At 32.6% G+C, this 26262-nt stretch overlaps 1 protein-coding gene across 1 annotated transcript in view; it reads right to left on the reverse strand.

Moving 5' to 3' along the window:
- Positions 1-733: 733 nt before the first annotated feature.
- The window catches only part of LOC124355445 (cleavage and polyadenylation specificity factor 73-like), a 35767-nt gene continuing 10238 nt past the window's right edge, over positions 734-26262 (reverse strand). Inside the window, exons 3-17 of the mRNA XM_046806587.1 lie at positions 23020-23117; positions 19496-19624; positions 18169-18346; positions 17034-17123; positions 16696-16846; positions 15154-15329; positions 14330-14459; positions 14023-14198; positions 12441-12593; positions 11426-11534; positions 10347-10531; positions 3589-3717; positions 3341-3463; positions 2999-3167; positions 734-824 (exon numbers count right to left, since the gene is read on the reverse strand). Of these exons, the coding sequence (XP_046662543.1) occupies positions 3048-3167; positions 3341-3463; positions 3589-3717; positions 10347-10531; positions 11426-11534; positions 12441-12593; positions 14023-14198; positions 14330-14459; positions 15154-15329; positions 16696-16846; positions 17034-17123; positions 18169-18346; positions 19496-19624; positions 23020-23117 (1947 nt within the window). The 3' untranslated portion in view covers positions 734-824; positions 2999-3047. The remainder of the gene's footprint in view (positions 825-2998; positions 3168-3340; positions 3464-3588; positions 3718-10346; positions 10532-11425; positions 11535-12440; positions 12594-14022; positions 14199-14329; positions 14460-15153; positions 15330-16695; positions 16847-17033; positions 17124-18168; positions 18347-19495; positions 19625-23019; positions 23118-26262) is intronic.

Here is a 26262-nt window from a genome sequence, read left to right on the forward strand (position 1 = left end):
CAGAGTAACACTTGCTGCCCTCATAACTCAGTCAACTTGTATGTCAACTCTTCTAGTACACGAAACTGTTTAGCCAGGTGCATTGTTACTATGAACCAGGAGCAAAGGAAGAGGAATGGGAGCCAGAGTAACACTTGCTGCCCTCATAACTCAGTCAACTCTTCTAGTACACGAACTGTTTAGCCAGGTGCATTGTTACTAAGAACCAGGAGCCAAGGAAGAGGAATGGGAGTTAGTTTTCTGTTAGTTTAATTTTAATTAGCTATTCATATGTCAGTTTTTTATAAGGGACAATTTCTCAGATGTAAAATCTTTGATATTGTGGGTAAAGACATTTGTTGTATATTTTACATTGGAAATGCCAGTTTTAGAGATGTGTTTTATACTGGTTATGAGCAGAATCAGTCTAGGTATATTTCTTATTAAAAACAGTAAACATATTCTCATATAAACTTTTTTTCATTGTAAACCTTGATTTAATGGGGAGGAAGGAGGTCTGTAGCCTATTTAGACCTTCGTGCCATCATAGGCCAGAACCTGTTATTTCAAGAATTGGTTTTGGTTACTGGCAAAAATCTAATTTAGATCACTGTAAAAGAATGTTCCCAAACTTAGGTAAATGTAACATTGCAATTGCACATATTTTGTTTTATTCACAAGCTTTTACCAACCATGTTTTACAACTTAAATAGTTTTAATTTATTAAATAATAGTAAAAAGGATCAAACTGAAATTAAACAAAATTAAATATTTTATTGATAATACACATTATCAAGATGAATGTTTCTTCAAAATACACAGACAGTCATGGGGAAAATATATACCTGAAACAAAATAAACATTATTTTAACAAACTTTATTATTTACCCAATGACACTAAAATAATCTTTTAAAAAATTGCACAAACTAATTCTGTCAACCTAAATGTCCTAAGCTAACTGGGAATTTCCCAATTCTCCATATTTTACAAACATTCTTTCAACAATAAATTTTACTATATTGTAGCTTTCAGACAATTCTATTACATACGTACATACACCGCTATTAGTACATTTATAACTCATGTTTTACAGGGTTGCTACAGGAGTCCAATAATGAAATTCCCTGACTTTTCCCTGATTTCCAGACCAAATTTTTCATTTTTCCCTGACTTTTTTCAACGCAATCCCCAGGGTTTTTGGCAATTAATGGGTGGGAAAAAGCGGTGTTGAGGCTAACAGGGTGGCAAATATAAAAAAGCAAAAAATAAAGTGAACACAGTTTAATACGTACAAAAAGATTGACTTAAATGATCTTTTACAACACTGAAGTAAAATATGCGCCACGTCGTCTGCAGGCTTGGACTCGGCGCGGCGGCAGTAAGTTTATTTGTGTAAAGGGATTTTATATTTTTCCCTGACCAACGTCGAAATTCCCTGACTTGAGACCGGATTCCCTGATTTTCCCCTGATTTCCAGTCCTGTTTTTTTTTTTCCCCTGACTTTTCCCTGACTTCCCTGACCTGTAGCATCTCTGTTTTAGAAGAAGACAAATTCCTTACATTTTTAAACAAAGTTCTTAAATAAGTTAGATAGCAAATATTTTCTTAACAGGTTCAATCCTGATGACACCATGGTGATGTCGTGCACATGTCATACTAACTACACCACAGCGGCATCAAAAGTACAGGGGTACTTTTAAGCCGCCAAATATTTTACTATTTAATAATAAATCATAATTACTGCTATACTATATCCTAATTTAGATGTATAAGAATACCAAATCGACCTTGGTTACCAGAAAGCATTCTTGCAAAGAAAGAAAGTCTTGAAAGTATTTGTTAGTTTTTAATATTTACAGCTTCAGTGTCAGCTGATTTATAGTTAGCTGATATATAATTCTGTTTCCTTCACAATCCATCCATCATCAAAAACTGGCAACAGCACAATTGTTATGTTGTCCGCTAGACAGCTACATACACTGAACAGGTTGTGAACTCCTATTAATCTTATCCATCATTATATTTCAAGTTTCTGGATGGAATACTTGCACAAAATGTAACTTTTTCTGTTGTACAAATCAAGTGATTTTCCTTGTTGTTTTAATTAATCACACAGACACTTACAGCGATTATATAAAATGGCATGTTTCTAGAGCAAAGAAAGTTAAATAGTATGTATGATATACCGAGTAATTTCAATAGAAGTGCAAATTTGTTCAGGGTTGATAGAGGATGAGAATACAAATTTTTTTATCCGATACACATGGAGCCGTAAATGTTTCGTTTCCGGAAAAATTGAGAATTTGTGACACTCCTCTTTCTTTGCCTCTGAGATTCGGCCAGAAAAACGCAAAGCTGCTGAAACTAAATGTTTTTCCTCATAATTACAAATAAAAGAACCACTTCTTGCAAACAATAATGAAAAAGTGTATTATTAATTGTGAACATTTACTGTAACAATATTTTTTTACTTTCTTGTTCACATCATGCCGTTCCTTCAAGTGTTATTAGGAAGGCAATAAAGTTTTTTTCTGGCAGATTGGAGATTTTTGCTGAATCTCAAAGTGAAAATTACATGTTGCCTAAAAGGTGGTGTTTCACACATTCTTCTTAATTTTCATATAAACGAAACATTTGTGACCCCATGTGTATTTGACAAAAAATGTGTATATTCACATCGTCTATTAACCTTGAAAAAAATGTGCACTTTTATCGGAATCACACTGTACACATGCATGTAATAGTATGCATATTTTTCGTTTTTATAATGAATTTAAAACACTTAATATGTAATTTAGTGACTTTCACAACTCTGTCTCCTTCAGAACTTAAGGTATTACAACTTGTTCATAAAATCAGCCAAACCATGAAAAATTAGAAAATTCCAGTTACTAAAGCGGCATAAAAATTAAAATGCCAATGGGTTAAATACCAGTAATACCTTGTTCTGCATTATAACTAAGTGATGAAACAAATAATTCTTATCTGTTTACATTGATATCTTCCCCTGGTACTAACATTTCTGAAGTAATCAACCAGTGAGAGGAGTTTAGCTTGATACCGGAGACTAAGACAGGATGGCTCCACTGAGGAACTCGGTTCTGGGTGGTGCCAGGGAGTCGTGCAGTTTGCTCACTGCTGTCTGAACAATCTGCTGGAATGTCTCGTCTTCTTCACACGTCACCTCCTGCCAACACAATACGATACAATTAAAATTACTAAAAAACTGGATCAACACTTATTTGAATCTATCTGAGTAATAAAAAAATGGTTATAGAGGTCTAGCTCATTTTTTTTAGAGAATAATACCACAACTTGTATAGAACTAATACTGTTTTCATTTCTGTCAGAAGTACTAACCAAGTTCAAGAGATCGATATTCGCTTTTTTCCCATCAACAGTGACGTACAGCTTCTCACCCTTGAATATCTTCGGGACAGAGTCTTCTCCAAACATTTCCTGCAGCATCTCTATCAGGCATTCCTAGAGCAGATAAATTATACATACATATAAATAAATTAACAGATTAAAAAACTTTGGTAAGTTTTATAAAACATGCTTTTTGAATCACAATTAAACCAAACCAAAAGTGATAAACATTACGATACCTTGAAGTGCATGCGGTCCATCTTGGATGGCACGGGCAGGAACTTGCTGGCAGGGTCCAGAGACTCGGCTTGTAGAACAGCCGTTAGCACACAGTCGGCGAACATGTCATTCACTGGCGTCGCCACCCACTTTAACAACATAACCAACTAGGTCACATATGTGAGCAATAGTTATGTGAAACAAGCAGATTGCAAGCTGCAGAAATGAGATTTTTAAGAGGGATAGAGAAGACTACAAGAAGAGATAGAATAAGGAACGAGATAACCAGAGAAAGATTGAAGGTAGTTTCACTGCAAGAGACAATGGAAAGAAGAAGAATACAGTGGATGGGGCATGTGAAGAGGATGGGAGATAATAGAATGCCTAGAATAGCACTGGAGAAGGAGGAAAGAGGAAGAAGACCAAGAGGAAGACCGAGAGGAAGATGGGAGGACCAAGTGTGGAAAGACATAGAGAGAAGGGGACTACAGAAAATACAGGTGGAGGAAAAGGAGACCTGGAATGACAGACAAAAGTGGAGGAGGCTGTGTACGACGACCCGTGATAACGGAAACGTCGGATGATGATGATGATGAGTTATGTGAAAGTGTTTGTAAGGCTTATTTATTCTATTATTTTATTTTTATGTTATATTTGTGTGTTTACACTGTTTTAGCCTTAGTTGTATAGTACAGTCATAGTATTCATATTCACGATACTATTCATTGTACGCTGTACGAACTTATGAATAAAGCAATTTCTGATTTCTGATTCTGATTTGAGATAGACGTTGAGTGTTCATTCTACAGCAACCATCTCTCATGGTTGGAGATTGAATCTTGTGATACGATATGGTTTGCTGCTTCAGCTGCTTGGGTAATATTACCAGTAAATACAAACAACTATTTTTTTTTTAAATTGATTAAAGCCCTTTCAATTACTTAGATGGTATTTATAGAAGCAGACATTGAATTATTACCAATATATTACTTTTTTGGGTTTAGATTATGGATTTATAAATTTATTTATGTTAACAAAGTATCTAGCACAATTGTATTCTTTATTTGTCTGAGGTGTTTGCAATTTTCAAACAAGCATGTGCTGAAAATTAAAAAATCTAAGCCAATGACTATGAGGAGAGGGGTTCCACAGGGGTCAGTGTTGGGACCTGTGTTATTTGTACTTTTCACTAGTGACCTGCCTGACTACTTGGGGAACCACTGTTATCCTGTCTCTTTTGCAGACGACACAGTTTTAATAAGCAACAGCAAGTCAGTTCCAGGACTAGAAATAAACACCATAACATCTGTAAATATGGCTCAGGAATACTGCCTTAGGAACGATTTAATTTTCAACGCATCAAAAACAAAATGCCTTACTTTTGGTAAAAATAAGGATGAAGTTCATGCTCCACCCAACCTTGAAAGAGTACGAACCACAAAACACCTTAGGGTAGTGATCGATGACCGGTTGACTTGGAACTGCCACATAGACGGCTTATGCAAAAAACTCAGCTCAGCACTCTTTGTGCTAAAGAGGATAAAATCAATTGGTACACCTACTGCAACAAGAACCGCATACCATGCTCTGTTTGAGACCCACATTCGTTATGGTATAGTACTGTGGGGTGGATCATCTGCAGGGAATCTCCAGCGAGTGCTGGTTTTACAGAAGCGTGCAATACGAATCATGGCTGATCTAGACTTTCGAGATAGCTGCAAAGAGGCTTTCAAGATCTTGGGAATTCCTACAGTGATAACTCTGTACATTACTGAAGTGATTCTACACGCCTACACACAACGTCTCGAGAGGAATGGTGACATCCATGATTACAACACAAGGCGGGCCAATGACTTCAGTCTTCCCTTACATCACTCAGCTCTTTTTGCCAAGAAGCCGTCTTATGCTGGAGCGAAGCTTTATAATATGCTTCCGAAGAACTTCAAAACCAGCACTCCGCAGGTTCTGAAGAAAAGACTTATTAAGTGGCTTGTTGGAAGGTCAATATATAGTGTTGAAGAGTTCAAGAATATAACCAATGTAAATATGTAAATTATATGTGTATTTTGTAATTGTTATTTTGGTAAAACTTTTATCATGTTTTAAAGAAATAGCTACCTAAACTGTGTCAGTTAAACATGTTAATTGTTAATGTAGTTAGCAACTTTTATCTACAATTAATTGACTATATGTCTTATCATATTTGACGCCATTTCTGTTCTTAATGAATACGAAAATAAAGCAATTGTCTATTGTCTATTGTCTTATAATGGCATATTATAGTTGTCTCAAATGTCTGCTGAGCTTGCAATTTAGATTTCTCAAGAACAACCCTGTCTTTTAATTGCAGAAACAACAATAAGACTACTTTTGGATTTAAATCACATAAAGGTGTCTTCTGAAGACGTTAAATACTAAATATTAAATGTTTTTGTTTTCAAATTCCTGAAAATCTTTCCCTTTTTATGAACAATACTTATTAAGCCCTTCCACGTGTATACTAGAGTATTCTAGTATATTGTACAGGTTTGGTTGTGCAATATCTAGAACAATATACTGAGCCAATTTCTTAACCTTTACGACTCTTTAACTACAAAAAAGGATGACATGTTGAGTAACGTTATCATCACAGAAGACGAAGTAAGGGTATACCATCAGCTTAAACCAAGGAACGGTGTATAGACTGTCCAACACTATTCCATAGAGTAGCAGCAAATAGGTAGGTAGTCACTGAGAAGAGGCTAACAGATAACTACAATATAAATTCAAATAAACAAGTCATACAAGAGCGTTGTGACATGCACTTAATAAAAAATAAAACACTAATTATTGAAACCGAACTAAAGAATACAAGTCTCAATGGGTCTGCATTGATCAACCAACCACTCGAAACTGACCGAAGGCCAATAGCAAATGGCAACCATAACAACAGAAACAAGATGGTAGCAAAATAGGAAATGGAATGTTTGTTGTGATTCCTGATTTATGCGTGTCACCGTGCTCTGGTGTAATTTTTTTATTGAAACCTAGGTTGTAATTATGTATTAGGTCAGTTATCTACATGTGGAAGAGACAATCCACCTGTTGTATATCTCAAAACATAGTGTTACTGATTCCTTGCATCAATAAATGATGAAAAATGTCCAGAAAAATATTGTTTTCTTCCAACCCTTCCAACGTTGAAAACAAACTTGAAACAATTAACCTCTCCTATCAAGGTCAAAAACCACAGGAACACTGTAATAGCACTAGATCATGGCATCTAAATTGTTCAAGGAAAGGTAGTGTTTTGCTGATAGATTTTATACTGGGGGGAATGAATTTTGACACAGAATCCTATTAACGAATCTCCTCAAACATTTCAGAACAAAATACTCTAGAGGAATGCTGACAAAAGTAATCCTACTCCTCCATAATAATAGAATGCCTAACACTGCTGTCCAAATTCAGGAAATGACTGACTCTCTCAGCTGGGAGTTTTTTTATCACTCACCATCATCATTTTGATCAGAGCAATTTTTACCTTTTTTAGCACCTGAAAACATTGCCTTGGCGGGAAGCACTTCAACAACCACGAAGAAGTGAAAATTGCTGTGAACTCCTGGATGTCAGAGTACGCAGCAAATTTCTTTGAGAAAGTTTTTTAAGGAGTGAACAAGTACTTAAATAAATAAGGTAATCATATAAAAAAGAATAAAAAGTAGAATATATTATAATATATTAAATTAACCAGTTATAACATTTGGTTTTACTGTAAAACCAAACTGCCCTTATTTAAATAGAGCTCCTTGTATTACTCCTGTCTCTGTAGTAGAATGAGCTGTTAATATGCAATTTTTACCTTCATGTAATTGGCTGTCTATGAATGGCTGAGGAACAGATGAAGTGGAGACAGGTTGTGATGCCCGATATTGAAAAATTGTGTGACGATAGGATATTTGAGTGTTGTGCAACAATGTTCATTGTAAATAATGTAAAATGTATTGTTGTGGGTCTTTACCGATCCCCTAATGCAGATGTAAACATATTTTTAGATAGATTAAGTGTTTTGATAGGATGTGTTCTAAAGCTCTCCTCAAATATAATCTTAGCAGGTGATTTAAATATAAACATGTTAAACAAAAACAGGACATCATCAGTTTTCAAAAACATTTTGAAGAGTTACAATATGCATTGTCTAATTAACTTTCCAACGAGAGTATTCCAGGGCTCAAGTTCAGCAATTGACAACATTTCTACAAACTTTAAAAGGGAATGTTTGGAAATTAGTGGTGTAGTAACAATGCTATCTGATCATGATGGGCAAATTTTAAAAATAAAAAATCTGAAACAGTTTAATGGACACAATGATTATTACATTGAAAACCGTAGGGATTTCTCTGCACTTAATATAAAATTATTTAAAGATTTTCTAAAAAATGAAACTTGGGAAAAAATATACCTTGCTCCATGCAATGATAAATATAATATCTTTAATCAGGTTTTCACTTATTATTTTAACTGGTGTTTTCCAATAAAAATGTTTAAGATAAAAAATAATCCATTTAAGTGGATAAAAAATGAACTTAAGATGGAGAAACAAGAAATCATAAACACTGGCAAATATGCAAGATCTACTAAAGATGAAGAGCTATCTAGTTTTGTCAAATTACAAACCAAGAATTATAGGGAAAAACTATTAATAGCCAAAAGGGAATTTTTCAGTGATAAAATCAGTAAGGCTTCCAATGTAGTAAAAACCACATGGAATATAATTAATTATGAAGTAGGAAATAAAAGATGTAAACTAAATAAGAATTGTAATATAGTACTTCAAGAGAACAATGAATGCATAGAAAATCCAGAAATAGTTTGTAACATTTTTAATGATTATTTTATAAATATGACTAACAGAAAAAACGAAAATGTCCAACCATTAACAAGTTTAAATATTAATGACTTAGATGTAAGAGTTGTAAGAGATGTTGAGAAATTGTTCAGTAAGTTCTTTTGTCTAACTCCAACAAATGTAAAGGAGGTCCAAGAAATTATTGTCTCTTTTGATAATAAACTGACTTGTGGTTACGATGAAGTGCCATTAAAAATTATAAAAGAAGTTAAAGAAGAGCTAAGCAAAATTCTTGTACATTTGATAAATTCTTCATTAGTTAGTGGAATCTTTCCTAATCTACTCAAAATTGCTAAAATTATTCCGATATTTAAAGCAAATGATACGTTACTTAAATCAAACTATAGACCTATTTCCTTGTTACCATCTATATCGAAAGTTTATGAAAAAGTAGTATATAATAGACTGAAGACTTATATAGAACAAAACAATATTATCAACGACACCCAACACGGATTTAGGAAACATAAATCAACCGTCACAGCTGCAGTAAGTTTTATAGAATCAGTCATAATAAATTCAATAGACAAAGGGGAAGTTGTTATTGGAATTTTTATGGACCTCTCTAAGGCCTTTGACAGTGTTGATCACCATCTTTTATTATCAATATTATATGATATTGGAGTTAGAGGTATTGCACTGAATTGGTTCAAATCATATTTGACGGGTAGGAAACAGTTTGTTGAAATAGCTCATAAGTCGACAAATAGAACTTTAACAAGATTTAAATCTAAATTAGAGCAAAGTGTAATTGGAGTCCCGCAAGGCTCAAATCTTGGACCTCTTCTTTTCTTATGTTATTTGAGGAATATTGAAAGCAAACTATCTTATACTGCAAACAGTACGTTGTGTTTATTTGCAGATGATACAAATCTAAAGGTTTCTGGAATTTCGAAAGAAGAAGTTGAATTCATCTCAGCAATCGAATTGGCTAATCTACAACAATTTTTTAACAACAAAAAACTTAATTTAAATTATGAGAAAACTAAATTCATTAATTTTAAAACTAAACAAAATAATAATGATTATGACCTTGATATTCTTATAGACGATTCAGAGATTGAAAATGCATCAAAAATTAAATTTCTCGGATTGATCATTGATTGTCACTTGAGCTGGGATGAGCACATTAAATTTGTGATTGGTAAAATTAGTTCTGGCTTATATGCAATTAGGCAAATGTCTTGTTTATGTACTACTGAAGTGCTAAAACAGATTTATTACGCTCATATACATTCACACATTGCTTATGGCATAGCCATATTTGGTGCCACAACTAAGAAAAACCTAACTGACATTTTAAAGGTGCAAAAACAAGCCATTAGAAGTATACTTAAGCTTAAATTCTCAGAATCTGTTAGAAATTGCTTTAAAGAATTAAAAATAATAACAGTTTTTGGACTTTATATATATGAAACCATCCTATATTTTAAATTCAATCATGGCCAAAAAATTAACTTAGAAAATAATGTGCACAAATATAACGTGCACAAATATAACACACGCCATAAGAATGAAATCATCAATGATCATCATAGACTTGAAATGTACACGAAAAAAACTATGTATATCGGGAAAAGATTTCTGAAAAATATTCCTCAAAGCATAAAGATGGAAAATAATATTAACAAATTTAAAAGAAAACTAAAAAAACTATTTGATTGATTTAGTTTTGTATTCAATAGAGGAACTTGAGTATGTTTAGTACTTTTATATATATAAGTAATGTATGACACTATTCGATGTACCGTATTGTACAACTAATGAATAAAGAATTATTGATTGATTGATTGAATGTTTGTCAATGATTCTATGATTGATTAAAAAAAAATAAGGAGTCTTGATTTTGCACTTGTAATATTAACACTGGTGAAGTAACTATAGATGTACCTCCAGAGTCACCATCTTGTTGTCAAGTGTGATGTCGATGGCTTGGAATGCTCTCAGCTTTTTATCCTCCAAAGCCTCAACGGTGCCGGTCAGCTGAGTGAGCAGATAACGCAACACATTCATCGAACTTGTGAAGTGGATGGACTGCTGTTGAATTACCGTACTCATGTTCATGTCCGTATACTCTGAAAACAGAAATACGTCAGTCATTATAAGGCAAGTTGTATGTCAATCAAAGTCTTGTCAAAACAAGTTGAGTACACACGATTGACTAGATACTCAACCAACAAAATTACACATTATTATGATAATGAGATGAAAGAGCCAAATGGCTGGTTAACACAAAATACTAGGCTTAAACCAAAGAATTATAAATATAAAACTGGCAAATGGCCTTTCACTAGGAAAATCAAAACATTACATATTTCAATTTTAGAGTTACAATGATACTCATTTATTACTGGTTAATATTGCATTACAAAAAAACAAATACAGAGGAAAAGTATTAAAAAGAAGTTGATTTCTTGTTCTCCTTAAAAATACTAAGCAATTAATTTTTGGAGGGGGTGGGTTAATGTTTTTATTTAATTAAATTAATGTTTTTCAAAAAAATGATTGAAAAACATTAATTTTTTATTTAATTTAAATTTATTTTAAATAAACAGTTTTGTAAATAGTTCTTTTTATTTTATTAATAAATACACCAATTTTAAATCAAATTCCCTGTTTTATAATTTTGTTGTTTTTATAATTTAGCTATAGTAAAAATTAGTTTTGAACTTGAAGGAAACAAATGTTTACTTGTCTTGGCGTTATAGGAAAGTTAATCGATTTATTAGTGGCGTGTGAAGGGTTAACCCTTAACCCTTGACACAACCCTTTTGTTGATTAATCAAGACATCAACAATTTTTGTACATCTATCACAATCTTTACAATTGTAGTCTCTAATTTAACGTCTTAAAATGAACTAAAATGCGACCTGGATCCAGTGCCAGATTTGGAGCTTTGATGTTCTGGTCTAAAAGTCACATGCAAACATCTTCAATTACAAATTAAACTGAGGTGAGAAGCTACTAACTGGTGAGATCGGAAGGCGCCAACATATGGTAGTTGAAGTTCCTCTTGACCAGTACACCAGAGATCTTGTGACCAGGTTTTGGTTTCTCCACGGCCAGACTTCCCATCACCTGTGTTAACAATTTTCACTTTTTAACACCAAAAAGTATTTATTTATTAAGAGTATTACGCAAGATTCAAGAATTGTGCAACAATTTAGTTATTTCTACATCATATTCTGATAAAAACAATAGGTTAAGCCAACCCAGTCGTATTAACCCTTTGAGTGCCAAGTATTTATTGAGTGGGTGTACTGAAAAGTGCCAGATATTTTTCTAATGGGGGTACCTAAAAGTGCCAGCCCTTTTGAAGGCATTTTGTAAGATTTCAGTAAAAAATTCACAATTGGATTATTGTGAATCAAAATATTTTTTATTTTGATAGCTCAAAAAAGCTATCAAAATATTTTTTTATTTTTCTCTGAAAACTCTGCCTAACATAAAATAACAAAGTTACTATAAAATTAAATTTAGGAATACCAAAAACAGACTTACCTAAAAATATTGCAGAATTTATTTATACATTTCATTTTTCAACCAAATTATCATTACCAAAAAATTCATATCCTTTTCTTTGCCCATATCACTGAAAAGAGTATTCAATTGTCTATATCTTGAAAATTTCATAGCATTGTCTTCAATAATGAATGAGTTATACAACTTTTAAGTAACTGAGAAAAATATGCATCACAATCTGTTGACAGTGATGTCAGTGCCTTCTAGATTGATTTTCGTTAAAGTCAATTGATCGGAAGTGTACTATAACAATTTATTTTTAAAAGAACAGTTCTTCATAAACAATTTAATATATTAGTTTAAAAATATAAAGTTTTCGATTTTTTGTGATTTGTTCCGGTAAAATCGGACGTTGGCACTCAAAGGGTTAAATAATCTAAAAATTCTAGTAATGTACATAAAAATTCTTAGTTGTAGAAACATTTTAGAAAGTATACAAAATCTCATAGAATGATATGTTACCTTGGCAGTCTTCTCTCCACGGAAGTACAGTTCAACGGCCACAGTGTTGCGAGGGTTATGTATCTCCATACTTGTGTTGGGATCATCCTCGTACTCCCTCACCAGAGCTGCTTTCAGACGATTCATCTCGTTCTGTTCTCCATGCACCAACACCTGTCAACAAAACTGCGCTTCAGTAAACTAATATTTCCTATTCTGTACCATTCCCTTCCTATATAAAGCATCAATGACAATACATATTTTTTACTTGTAATACTGTAAATGACAAAAGTGCTTATTAAAAGACAAATTCAATTCACTACATTTATGGCCTTTCAAAAAGAAAACTCCACCTTAATCCCCAATTTAAGGAGATTAGACTTATAAAATAGTATAACTGAGAAGAACAAATTAAGGGTTGAGTGCAGTAATAAAGAATACTGAACGATAAAGAAATTGATTACACACTTTTCATCTATAAATACTTTGTTAAAAGGTAGAAGTACATCAGACCATGTGTGCAAAGTTTTAAGTCCATAGTTCAGTTCATTCCCAAGACATACCGCAGAAATCATACAGACATAGATCAAAAGAGTTTCACTAGCTCCCTGAATTATATCGAAATATACAAAAATTAAAGTTTATAGCTTTATTAATTCTTGAGATATACCCTTGAGTTGTAGGCTTTACTAACGCTCACTCAAATAACCAGGAGAGACATGCACCATTATTGAACTCGATCTTGTCTATATGTAAGTGGAGTTTTAGATAAAATCTACAGATGAAATCTTTCTAGAGATATTCTACAGACAGTGAGGCTACACTAACGTTCAGCCAAAACCCAGGGAATGACATGCACCAACATCAAATTCCTATGTTGCCTATGTAGAAATGAAGATATGTATGGTAAATTTCAAGTTCATAGCTCAATTCATTTTTATTTAGACATATTCTGTGAGAAGTTAAGCTTTAGTAACACTCAGCCAAATCCCACTGAAAGACATGTACCACCATCAAACTCAATGTTGCCTACATAGAAATGAAGTTTAATGCAAAATTTCAAGCCATGATTTACTTAATGAAAAATTTCTCATGTTGAATAGGATAAGATGGGTAAAAGACGGCCAATATTTTACTTGACCTTAAGATTTTGGATTTTAATTTGGTGAGTATAAACACATATTTATAGCCCACTTACCAATATATATAACATTACATATATAATACATATAGCTGCAGTTGATTCAGTCACCACAGAAATTTGTATTAAAGTATGGGACAGAGATCAAGTTTTGCTTCAACTTCTGCAGGACATTTCATGACACCAATGTCGAGCTGATATAAACTGAAGTAGAATTGTCTAATGTAAACTTTTCATCTATATTTGTACTGTATAATTGTGTACAAAAAGAGAGTTAAATTAAACCAATAATTTTTAGCACACATGGTTCATATGCCACCAAATCAAATAAGCATTATCAAATTAACCGTAAGTAATCCTCAACACCACTCCCGTGGTCTCAAACAAATGAATATAACATTTTGGTACTAATGCTGAATATATCTCTAAACTACAGTTAACTAACGGGTTGACAACACTTACTACATGGGGGGGCTTGAGAATCTTTATGAACTCATTGGTCTGCTGGAAGTCTGTGTGGGCTGAGAAAGATATGTAATCCACCGACATCTTAAGAGGCAATTTCTGTCCGGTCATTGTCACAATTTCTTCTGGCTCTGAGAGTATAGCCTTGGCTGGAGTACCTTCCACGCAGTAACCTGCAGCAACACATGATTTTTACTGAAAATAATCACCCATATTGCAAAGTAAAAGTTATAAATGATACTACACAATTTGTTATTTGTGTTTAAAGGTATAAAAGTATTAAACAGACGGATCGGTAGCATACCTGCAATGATGACTCCGTTCTTGCTGTCTGTGCACCATGACTCAAACAACTCTCTAGACAGGCCACTCTGCAACATTCCCGGAGAAGCCATCACCACACACGGTCCGATGTCTTCAAAATGGTCTATACCCTGCAAAGCCCACACAAACTTGTGTTATTGTAATTGAAATGCAGTGAATTTAAAATGATGTCTACAGTTTAAAATTTTAGCTCTTGTTTGATATCTACGTTATAGTATATTGAATGACTAAATCACATTAATTCATTTGAAAGGAAATCCAAAAGGGCTTCACAAATGTACGGTACTTTTTTTAGCTGATAGACAATCATTTACATTTTCAATATATTAAAATATGGAGGCTGCCGACAGCAGTGATTTGCACAGGTTAAATGGAAGCGTGAGGTGCCGCAGATCAAGGAATAATAAAAACTTTACATGCTTATGTATTGTTTATCTAAAAGACAAAGTGTACTTCCACAGCAAAAAAAACCTTGAGAATCCAAAAAACTGATCAAAGAAGAAATGCTAGGCATCAATAGGCTCTCCTTCACTACAAATTTTTTTTTCATTTTCCCATGAAATGATCCCTGAAAACTAAATACTAATTTGACCTTAGTGGTAAAGTCTTAGTGTAATCAGTATAAAATTGCATCCCCTGTATGTCTTCATATAAAAATATAAAACTATACCTGTTGAATTGCCAGTACAATACCAGTATCTGGAAACAAGCTGGACTGCTCTCATAGGACGGAATGTTCACACTCAAGGGGTTAATGAGTTTTATAATCCAGTCAAAGGTGAAACATGAAACTAGTGGACTTACTTTTAGGTTAGAAATGTGTTTGAAGACAAAAGGATTGTTGATTGCAATCTGACGACGAATCTTGTCATTCATGGCGTTCACGTAAGTCTGATAGACAGCCATGCACTTTTTAGCCAGGGAGGAAGCGTAATAGATCGGAATCTCGTGCAATTCAGGATGCTGGCCCCAGTACTCATCTGTTTGTGGACAAATATACACATTATAACATAACAAATCAGATATTTTAATGAATTCACAATGCAAGAAGTTCACAATAGAGAATACAATAGACATCTCCACTATGGTTATAATTACGTGATGCGTAATTTTTAAAGAAATAGTTTTCAAGAAAGCTTAGAATTAAGCATTACTTTTCAAATAACAATCATAATGAAGAAGCAGATGATAATACTTAAAATCTCTTATAAAGTTTAAGTCTCCTCTGGATTGGGATCCTCCACCTTTGAATCAAGATCACCCAATAGTGCAATTTTTAAATGTAATTATTTCTAATATTTCTAATCCTACATTTGCAGATAATTTTATCAAAAATAACATTTTAACAAAACTGCAGCAAAAATCTATAAATTCTTTAAAACATAAAAAGGACATGATAATACTTGCTACTAAAAAGGGGGGTGTAAGTGCAATCATAAATATAAAGGATTACATTACCGAATCAAAAAGACAACTGAGTGACACAACATCTTATAACATTTTAAATAGAAATCTTAATTATATATATATATACAAATAATTTTACAATGACTAAATTTTTGGAATTTATTTACCCATGCAACAAAACTGGTCTAATTAGAATAAAAGGCATGTACACAATTGTTATAATTATTGTAAGAGAAAATAGTAACAAAATGTATTAAAGCCAGCTGTAAAAAGTAATTGTTTATTCAGTAAAATGACACTTATTCTGAAGCCACAACATTGTGCATACTTAAAAATTACTGATTTTGATAAAGTTGTCCTTATAGAATTAAATTCAAAATATAATTATGGAGCTTCAATGTCATGAAATGAAATTTTATTCATACAATGCAATAAACGTCCACTTTCATCAGAAAATGTTCACGTGGCATAGCATGTGTCTTATAATTTTTTTACTAGAATTAAAAATATAAATATTTACATATTTGTGCAATATGTTGTTTTTCCACTTCAACAACAGTCTTGTTGGCCAACAAAAAATAAAATTGCAAAAATATCCTGTTTGGAAAAGTATTGGGTATTTGATATTACAGGCATTTGAAAAAAAATCAACTACCAACTTGACCTGTTATTTACATCAGCTTACTTGATATCCATTGTAAAGGAACCAACCATTTCCGACTCTGTTACAAGATCTAATGCCATTCACATAAAAGGATTTGGTTTTTAGTACGCTTCTAGACACCATCGAAAATCTAAGTGGAAATAATTATTACATAATGTAATTTTAAATATTGGTAATTGGTTAACAATCATTTCACTATCGATTTCGATTTCAGTGGAGTTTTTTTATGGTCCAACCTACGAGGTAACCCATGATACTACAATAATCGTACCAACCTAAAATCAAGAGCAGTTCTTGGGCCCGCCCCAGGGCAAATACAGGAATGAGACACCGCCCGCCCCGGTTCACTATGTCATGGACCAGCGTTGTGAACCGGCTCTCGCGCTCTTCTCTCTTCTCATGGATGTGCGTGCCGTACGTTGATTCCTGCAATTATGATATTTATTACAGAAACTGCACAATTTACAAATGAATCACACTTATTATAAGACTATCATTAAGTAGATTCCTGTGGCTGCAATATAAGCAGTAATTTTGAAATAAGGTCAGTTGAATCACAACCCAATTACGTTGTTTTATTTATGTGCGTTTTCAATTATGTGAAAATACTCACTGTAATCAACACATCCGGATGGACACTTGGTATTTCTGCAGCCATCAAGTGACGATCTTCTTGCCGAGAAAAATCGCCAGTGTACAGTACCTACAAAAAGTAACAACATACTGTGGATAATTGCTGTATATTAAACTAATCTTTACTCATCCTTTTTCAACACAAATCCAACATCGCAACAAGTCATGAGTGAGTGAGTGATAATAACATTAAAAATTTAAAGGTAATACAATTTTGTTCAAACATTTATCTGTCATCATTAAACAACACAAAAAGAGGCAGTAACAATACATTTTGAGATTTGCATTCTGATTCTATTGTTCGGGTGGATAACTAATCTAACGTGTTAGAGGTTAGAGTGAATAAATCATACCAATGAGTTGTTACACGCAGATGTCAGTAATCATAACAAACATATTGTGTGTCAAGTATCTCTAAAACATGCAAAACTAACACTAATTAACTGAACTAAAGAATGCAGGTCATAACTGCAACTACAACTATCGGTTATTGACAACTGAGAAATCGTCAATAATAAATGGTGATTGTTTGATAGAAACACGACAGTGACAAATATGTTAATTGGCAGACCTTTTACATTCAAATATGTTCATTCTAAGTGAACCTTTGTTAAGACCACATTTTACCCCACATTTATTTATTTGACTCTATTCTGTTTTATTATTTTTTCTCCAATTTAGTATTGGGACCTATAGCTGTCTAATTTAAACTTACAGTTGACTAAGTAGCTGATTCCACTAATTTAATGTATGGTCTTGATAAATGTCCTTATAGGATACAGAGGTCCCTGATGTATTATTCATTCTAATCCATAAAATCTATAAATTTTGTCATGTTTAAATTGAGATTTTTTTAAAGTCCGGTATCTAAATAAAGGGTTGGAAAACTCTTAAAGCTAGGCACTATTACATAAATTGGTTTTCTTATCTAATTTTGCTCCAAAAATTGTTATATGTAAAAAATGAAACAATTTAGTACTCAAAAGTAACTTCTGTGACCAACAGACAGACAGAGAAAAGATTTCGCACAAATATTTAGCTATAGATTACTAAAAAATTTATGCCTTTTTCAATTATAGTTTTATCTATACAACATAAATATTTTATGAACTCACCTTGACTCCAGCGATTTCAATCATGAACATCGCAGCTCCCAACACATGTCCAGCATTATAAGCCCAAAATTTTACTCCTCCGACATCTTTCTCTTCGTGAAAATTGATCGTCTCGATTTTATCCATACTGTTCTCTAGATCTGACTCTGTGTAGAGCATCTGATCTGTTGCTATATTACTGTAACAGATCATTGACACATAACTCTTGTGCTTGAATCAGTAATAACATAAAATTACAAACAGTTAAACAAATTAAAATGGGTTAATACAAAAAAATTATAGCTAAGTTTAAAATAAAAAGCCACTTGTGAAAGAAGTTCAAATGAAATTTTTTATGCTTATCTAGTCTATACAGGAATTAAACTATACAGAAAACATACAACAAAAATAAAATAAAATACATCAAACACATATTTTTCATTGCAATTTGTTGTGAAAGCACACATCATAAAATTGCGTATACGAGTACCACATTTTTTGTTCACATGTAGAGAAAATTATGATAGTCAGCATTCACAGTAGAATGCTGATGAGGGACTTCCTCCCACAAAACCCTACCAGTCCGCTCCCTTTTGAGGTTACTTTCTGTATTACTTCAAGACAATGTCTATTAAATAAAAAAAAAACCTATTGCTTCCATCAGACTTGGCAATACTGATGCCACATTACTTTTCTTCTGCTTTTAGGGCATAGACAGAGACACAGATTCAGGTCTGTTGATCAAAGAAGATGTTTTGGATGGTAGAGTCAAAAATCGGAAAAAGTTCTTTAAAAAATAATAGCGTTAGACAAACCTATGTTGGATGACAAATTTAATCTAAAATGAAATTTTATATGAATGTGCACTATATCAGAAGATTTGGATCTTCTGAAGCCAAAAGTTTATTTTCCTCCAGGTACAATGCGACAGATTACCATCTCAATAATTTTACATGCTACCGAAAAAGGGATATTGGACGGTAGTTGCAGATATCAGATTTCACATGTTCTTTTGAAATTGTACTTTACTTAATCACCCTTCAGGCAACTGGGAAATCTTAAGTACCTTCTCTCTTCATTCACACTTGCTTTAAAATATGTACTTGGATAGGGAAGTCTCTCTTAAGTTGGCAGTAAAACTGGTTAATCAAAAAATTCAAATTAATTAGAACATGTAGTAAAAAAATGTAGTAGAAATATTGAAATACTTTTAGAACTATCTTTTAAGAACAACTATAGTAAAGGTATAAAATGTATATTTTAAACAAGTTTGTTAGATAAATAAATGTTACTAATAAATTCTGGAAAACATGATCATATTACAAAACAAACAAGCATGTGAACTTACCTAACTTTTATGTAGTCCGAAAGCAACCATCTGTATATAGCTTTTGTAGCATGAGTCATGAAACACCTGCCTTTGAAACTAGTCTTCATAAGGAACCATGGCAGCGCTCCACAGTGGTCCAAGTGAAAACTAAAAACAAATTATTTTTTTATACTAAAGCTTTTGCAAAAATACGCACAAAACTGAACTTCAAGTCGACATTAATGATTTTAAAATTACATATAGTCTAAGTTTAAGAGCCATCAAAAATTCAATTTAAAAATTAGTTTCAGTATTAATACTGACAGGTGTTTAAATATGAAATTCTGGGAATTCAATCTAGAAATAGAATCTCAATCTACACAAATGAAAGTTACTGATGTTCCTGTTGGATTCTACAAGTTTCAGGGCCTATTATATTGTGTAGGTCCAAGAATTCTCCAAATACCTAATAGAAACCTAATGGATATCTGGAGAGTTACATATATGTAGGTGAGGGTTTCTGATTAAGTTCCTGGTCTGAAAGAAAAATGGGATTTTGGTAATTTGCCATCATTATAGGTTCCAAAAACAGAACACTACATTTCAAGGATTGAAATCTGCCCCTACGACGTCAACAATCCCTAATACTGCAGTAATGAACTTGCCAAATACTAAAATAAATTATACAATATAATATGTTGTACGTCAAAAGAACAAGCAATACCTGACTAGTGCAACAACAGCGAAAAGTCTAGACTTTTGAGAATGAACCCAAGCATTTTCACTACACAGAACCAAGAGCACTAGACAACACGTGTCACACACATCAGGGAATGTAGCACACTTTCACCTTCAGTCTTCCACCTCACACTTTTTAGTTTTAAGTTTTGTGCACATGTTTAGTCTGCACTTAAATGTAAGCAGTATTTCTAGTGAGGAAGAGGGTAGGACCTCACATTGATTTTCTGTCTACTAAATTATCTAGAATTATTTTTTTATTGATACGTCTATCTTGCTGCATAAGTGATAATTATGTTCGGACTGCATATTTTGGATACTTTCAGTCAATTTTGAGATACGGATTAATACTGTGGGGAAATAGTGCTAGAGTTCAGGAAATACTGGTGCTTCAAAAGAAAGCTGTTAGAATTGTTGGTAAAGCTGAATATCTTGATCATTGTAAACCTGTTTTCATTAACCAAGGAATACTTACAATAGTTAATTTATATTTGTTTGACTTATCTGTTTACATTTTAAATAATAAGGACTTAATAAACCATACACAAACACATAATTATAACACATGAAACAAAAATAACATTTTAATTGAATATTGTCGACTGAGCAAATCTTTGAATAGTCATGTTATAATTGGCTTGAAGGTGTATAACAAATTAAAACATTTGATAGAAAAATACCCTCTTAAAATTTATAAAAATAAACTTTATGAATGGCTGTTAAAAAACCCTTTATATAATATTGATGAGTTTTTTTCTATTAACAAAATAGACTTTTAATGATTGTTTTAAGATAAACTCATGATATAACTAGTATAATTTTCAACTAGACAATTAATGTCTTATATATATATATATATATATATATATATATATATATATAATATTTATGTATTATACTTATTAAATATTATTTAGAGACAATGTTATTTAGTCTGTAGCTGAATTAGACTTTGTCAATGCATGTAACATGTTTTACGACAGATAAACGAATTTATTATTTATTATAGGTTTTAATCCTCCAAATGAAGTCTTCTATCGTTATAAGATATACTGATGGGAAATGTCTGAAATCCAATATCTGGGCCTATTATAGTGAAACACGATAATGGTTCGGAGATGCAGATTTCTCCTAACACCCATCACAAACCTTGGGGATGTTTAATGAGATCTCACATACTGCCATCCTAAAATAGTCATAGCCAAATCACTTTACTTCTTAACATGTACAACGTACAATGAATAGGGTCACTTCAATAAAACTAAATACTAATATTAATTTAAATGTATACTTTATTTATGGTAACATTAGTTTAAGTGTGCTATAATAACTTACATCAACAATTTATCTTCAATTCTTCTTTAAATTAGTTCATTAGTTTTATATTTAAAAATTCCTCAGAAGACTACAAAGACAACTTAGTCAAATAATGTTATATTTCATTTTGTAACTTTTAATAGATCTGTTCCCATTATAAATTTTGCTGGTAGATTATGCGAATATCTCACAACTATGTATTTCTTTTTATAAATTCTAGATTGTATTGATCAATATGTCTGTTAAAATTAATATTAATGTATGTTCAATAGCTTTTAGTATAGGATCAAATAATTGTTTAACATAAATTATTGATTCAAATAAATGTCATGAATATATCATAAAAATGTCAAGCTGAGAAAAAATATGATTAACAGAATCTGTATATCTTAAATGTTTCATGACTCAAAGATTTTTTTTGTAGGATCGATAACCTATCTAAGTTTCTTATTGTTGTTGCTTCATAAATGCGTATTTTGTACGCTAAATGTGAGTGTATCAATGAGAAATATATTAATTTAAATTACTAATTTTTGCCATTTGTCACAATGCATTTAGACCAGCTGACATCCTATTAGTAAAATAATCTACATGTTTATGCCAAGTTAAATTCTTATCTATTATAAGCCCTAGAAACTTTGAGTGGTCTACTTGTTTAAGTCTGTAATTGTCTAGAAAAATGTCAGGGTTGAAATTTGACCTGAACTGTTTTGTAGAAACATAAATATAATTATATTTGTCTCAATTTAACAAAAGATTAATTTCGTAAAATACCCTTAATACTACTTAGACCAATATATGATACAATTTTAATATTTTTATACCTCTAGTAACACTTTTAAGCATTCAGACACACAACACCACCCAAACCCTTCCATAACCCCTGGCAAACCTTCTATGTAACATAAGAACAATAGAGATCCCAGGATAGACCCCTGAAAAGTTATTATGTTTACATACGTTATATGTAAACATATCCAAGACTACAAATGTTGCTATTGTTGAATGAGGCATAATTTTTATTTTTGACCTCCTGACAAACTGTGTTTTAGCATTTAAGCTACTTTGTGTTTGGAGCAACACTATGTACATGACACTATGTACTGATCATCTTTTATTGGATACCTCAAGCTTCTGAGTCTACTAAAATACAATGTAATCTAATGCAAACATAGGGGGTACCCTCTAAAACGCATCACTAACATCAAGGATGTTTGGCAAGACCCCATATTTGTAGGTAAGGGTTTCTGATGATGTTATGTCCCTGTTGAATCCCAAAAAAATCCTGAGCCTTTTGTAGTGAGACGTGATACGGTACAGATATGGGAGTTCCCAATTGCTGAAATCAGAGAATTTTGGCGAGATTTTACATGCATAGGTTTCTTTCTGATTATAGAGGTGTAGAAACAACAGAAATGGAGTTTCATAAAAAATAAGAAAATGTAAACGAAAGAGTTAATGGAATCAAACAAAAAGTAAAGTTATAATAATAACTCAAAATTACTTACTGTGATATCAATAGTAGATCAATTTCATTGGCTTCAATAAGGTCCACAAATGGTAGTGCGTCCATGCCAGACAACCCAGGATGTATACCACAATCAAGCTGGAAAATAAAAAAAATTTTAACAATAAGTGATATATATATCTAAATTATTTTCAAATAAAATTAGAAAATATCGCACTGAAACAATAGGTCGTTAGTTACTTAAAACTGTATCAAATTTATAATGTATATTACAACCTATCCAGATTCTTTTTTATTAATATAATAAACACAAGGGCAAAATGCATTTTGTATTTTATGTAATATACAGATCTAACCAAGAAAAACTCAGTCTGGTGCACTAAGTCTCAGAATTCCAATACACAGAACCACCACCCATAATCGATCCTTCCCCGTTACCGCCTGTAGATTATGGAACTCCTTACCAGATCCTGTCAAACAAATTGAGAGTCGGGAACGGTTTGTTTGTGGAGCTGAGACGAATATATCTGGACCGGATGACCGTGGCGGGCGGCGGGCTACTCTTTGAATCGTGAATGGAATACAGTAAGTGTAAGTTTTAGTTAATAAGCCTTATTTTGCACTATTAATATTAATTTTGTTTGATAGGTTAAATGTAAGAAAGGGCCATTTGGTCCTAATTTCGCCTCAATAAAGACGTGTTTCTTTCTTTTCTTTTTCTTTAACCTGCAACCAGAGATATAGAAGGCTTTGACAGACCCTGAAAAAAATAAAATAGCTTGGGTCGTCTATTTCCAAAACCATTACTGTTGGAATATTCCCTCAAATTTAAATTACTGGGAATTCTACATCACTTGTGATAACCATTAATGTTTTTAATTTAATAAAAACTACATCTTGAGGATGGAATTATAAATTTTCTTTTACAGTAGACTATCATTAAACAAAAATTAATGAGGATTCAATATCTGTAAATTAATATTGAACAAACAAAAATTAATGAGGATTTTATCTGTAATAAAGACTGTTGCTTGACAGGAAAAGGTACACTACATTTGACATTGGTTGCATCCAGATGATTCTTGTTGTCTAACACTTGACTGAGCTGTTTGAACATCTGAACATAGTTCAAGGTCAACCCTATTATACTATACCCATTATTAATGATGCTATCATTTCAAACCATATAGGCTTTTGCTATAGCTAACTACACTGCTTACTACAAGTTATTAGTGAACTTGTAAGTTCACAATGTTATAATTATTGACTTTGATTTATTAACTTAGTTGTAAAAAAAAAGAAGTAAAATGCCTATTAACATTTCTTTTGCAGTGAATGACTTGGTTTTTGGCAAAGTTAAAGGTTTTCCTCACTGGCCTGCAAAAGTTATTGAAATTGATACAGAATCATACAAAACTGTTGTTAAATATAAAGTAAAATTTTTTGCCACTAATGAAGTTGCACACCTCAATAAGGGTGATCTTTGTCATTTCCAAGAATACAAAATGAAGTTTACTCTTGAAGCAGTGACAGATAAACACAAAAAAGACTATAAGCAAGCCTTGATAGACATTGATAAAGCTTGGGAAACCAAACTTAATAAAACAAACAAAGCTGGAATAGTATATATTACTCCTACCACGAAAAATAAAACAAACTCAACTTCCTATCAAATAACACCTGCATCACACAAAAACAGCAAATCCACACCAATAAAAACTATTTCAAAAAACCTTAATACGGGAAATGGTAAAACTGATGCAGCAGTGAATACTCCTTCTTATTTGGACCTAAAGTACCAGATCGATGCCCTGACTGATAAATGTATCTCACTTGAACAATCCCTAATTGAAAAAAACAATCTTTTAGCGCAATTTGATGAAACCCATAGTAAAGTACAATATCCAATAAACAATGAAGATTTTCACACAAAAATTTTGAAAGAAGAGCTGTGCAAATTTAAAGCAGAAAATAAAGAGCTTCAATGTATCATTGAACTTCTTCAACAAGACCTAAAAAAACACAGAAATAGAAATAAATAAGCAGAGAGATCTCAATAAAAAATGCTTCAATTGTTTTCCACCCTTAAGGCTAACCAATTGTGAAGCATCACCAATCAGGACAACATCACATTTGACTTTAACTCCTAATATTATTAGTTCAGATTTTTTCTCAGAAAACCGCTATAGTCAGCTTGCAACCATTGACCCTCAGGATAAGGATGAACTTGTTATTAGACAGAAAAATTTTTCCCAAAAGCAAAACAAAAACAAAGTAAATAATCATTCACCTGAGACTTTGCCCAAACATAACAGTAAATCCAACAGACCGAATGTAATCATTCTATCGGACAGCCATGGCCGTGACTTAGGACATCTTATTGAACAAAGAACAACTTACAATGTTTGTTCGTTTGTGAGGCCAGGGGCTGGCTTTAAGAAAGTAACGGAAGATGTGCAAGAGTTAGGAGAATACCTGGGAGGTGACGACTACATTCTGGTTCTGGCAGGGACCAATAGTGTGGAAAATACAGAAGTAAACAGCCTCGTTAAAGATATGATTAGTCTCATGAATAAAACCCAGCACACTAATTTAATATTAGGCACTATTCCTATGAGGCATGATGTTTCTCATCTGGACGTAAAGATATCTACAATTAACTCAGAACTAGAAATGAATGCAATGAAAAATTCAGGATTAAACCTACTTCCTCTTCATCTGTTGCCTAGACATCTGTTCACGACTCATGGGCTCCATCTAAATAGACGAGGGAAAGCAGAAGTTGCCAGGAAGATTGCAAGTATGTTATCTAAAAGAAGCAGCTCAGCTCCCACAGATGAACAAAACACTCTTCAACAAGGCATTGATAATTATTGCCTACGAGAGTCCTCTCCTGTCATCCAGCTGAATCCTGGTGCAGCATCTGATGTAGGGCCTACCTCTGATATCGACACCATACACCCAGAGACTCCACCTTCTACGTCTTTCCCTACGGAGACCTCAATCCGGGATGTCAGTCCTCAGCAACAGCAATCAGATTTTTTGGACAATTCATACCAACTCTTGCCTCAAACTTAAAAACTCACCTCCATGTGAATAACTCCTCCTCTCTCTCTAAAATAAAAACTAAAGTTCAAAATAAATCTAAAATATCAATCCTCCACCAAAATATTCAACATTTCAGCTCCCGTAAACTTGCTTTGGAAATAATACTTGAAGAAATTAATCCAGATATTGTTATTCTCTCGGAACATAAATTGCAAGATTTTGAAGTAATAAATGC

Source organism: Homalodisca vitripennis, chromosome 2, assembly GCF_021130785.1.
Source record: "Homalodisca vitripennis isolate AUS2020 chromosome 2, UT_GWSS_2.1, whole genome shotgun sequence".
Taxonomy (NCBI): Eukaryota; Metazoa; Arthropoda; class Insecta; order Hemiptera; family Cicadellidae; genus Homalodisca; species Homalodisca vitripennis.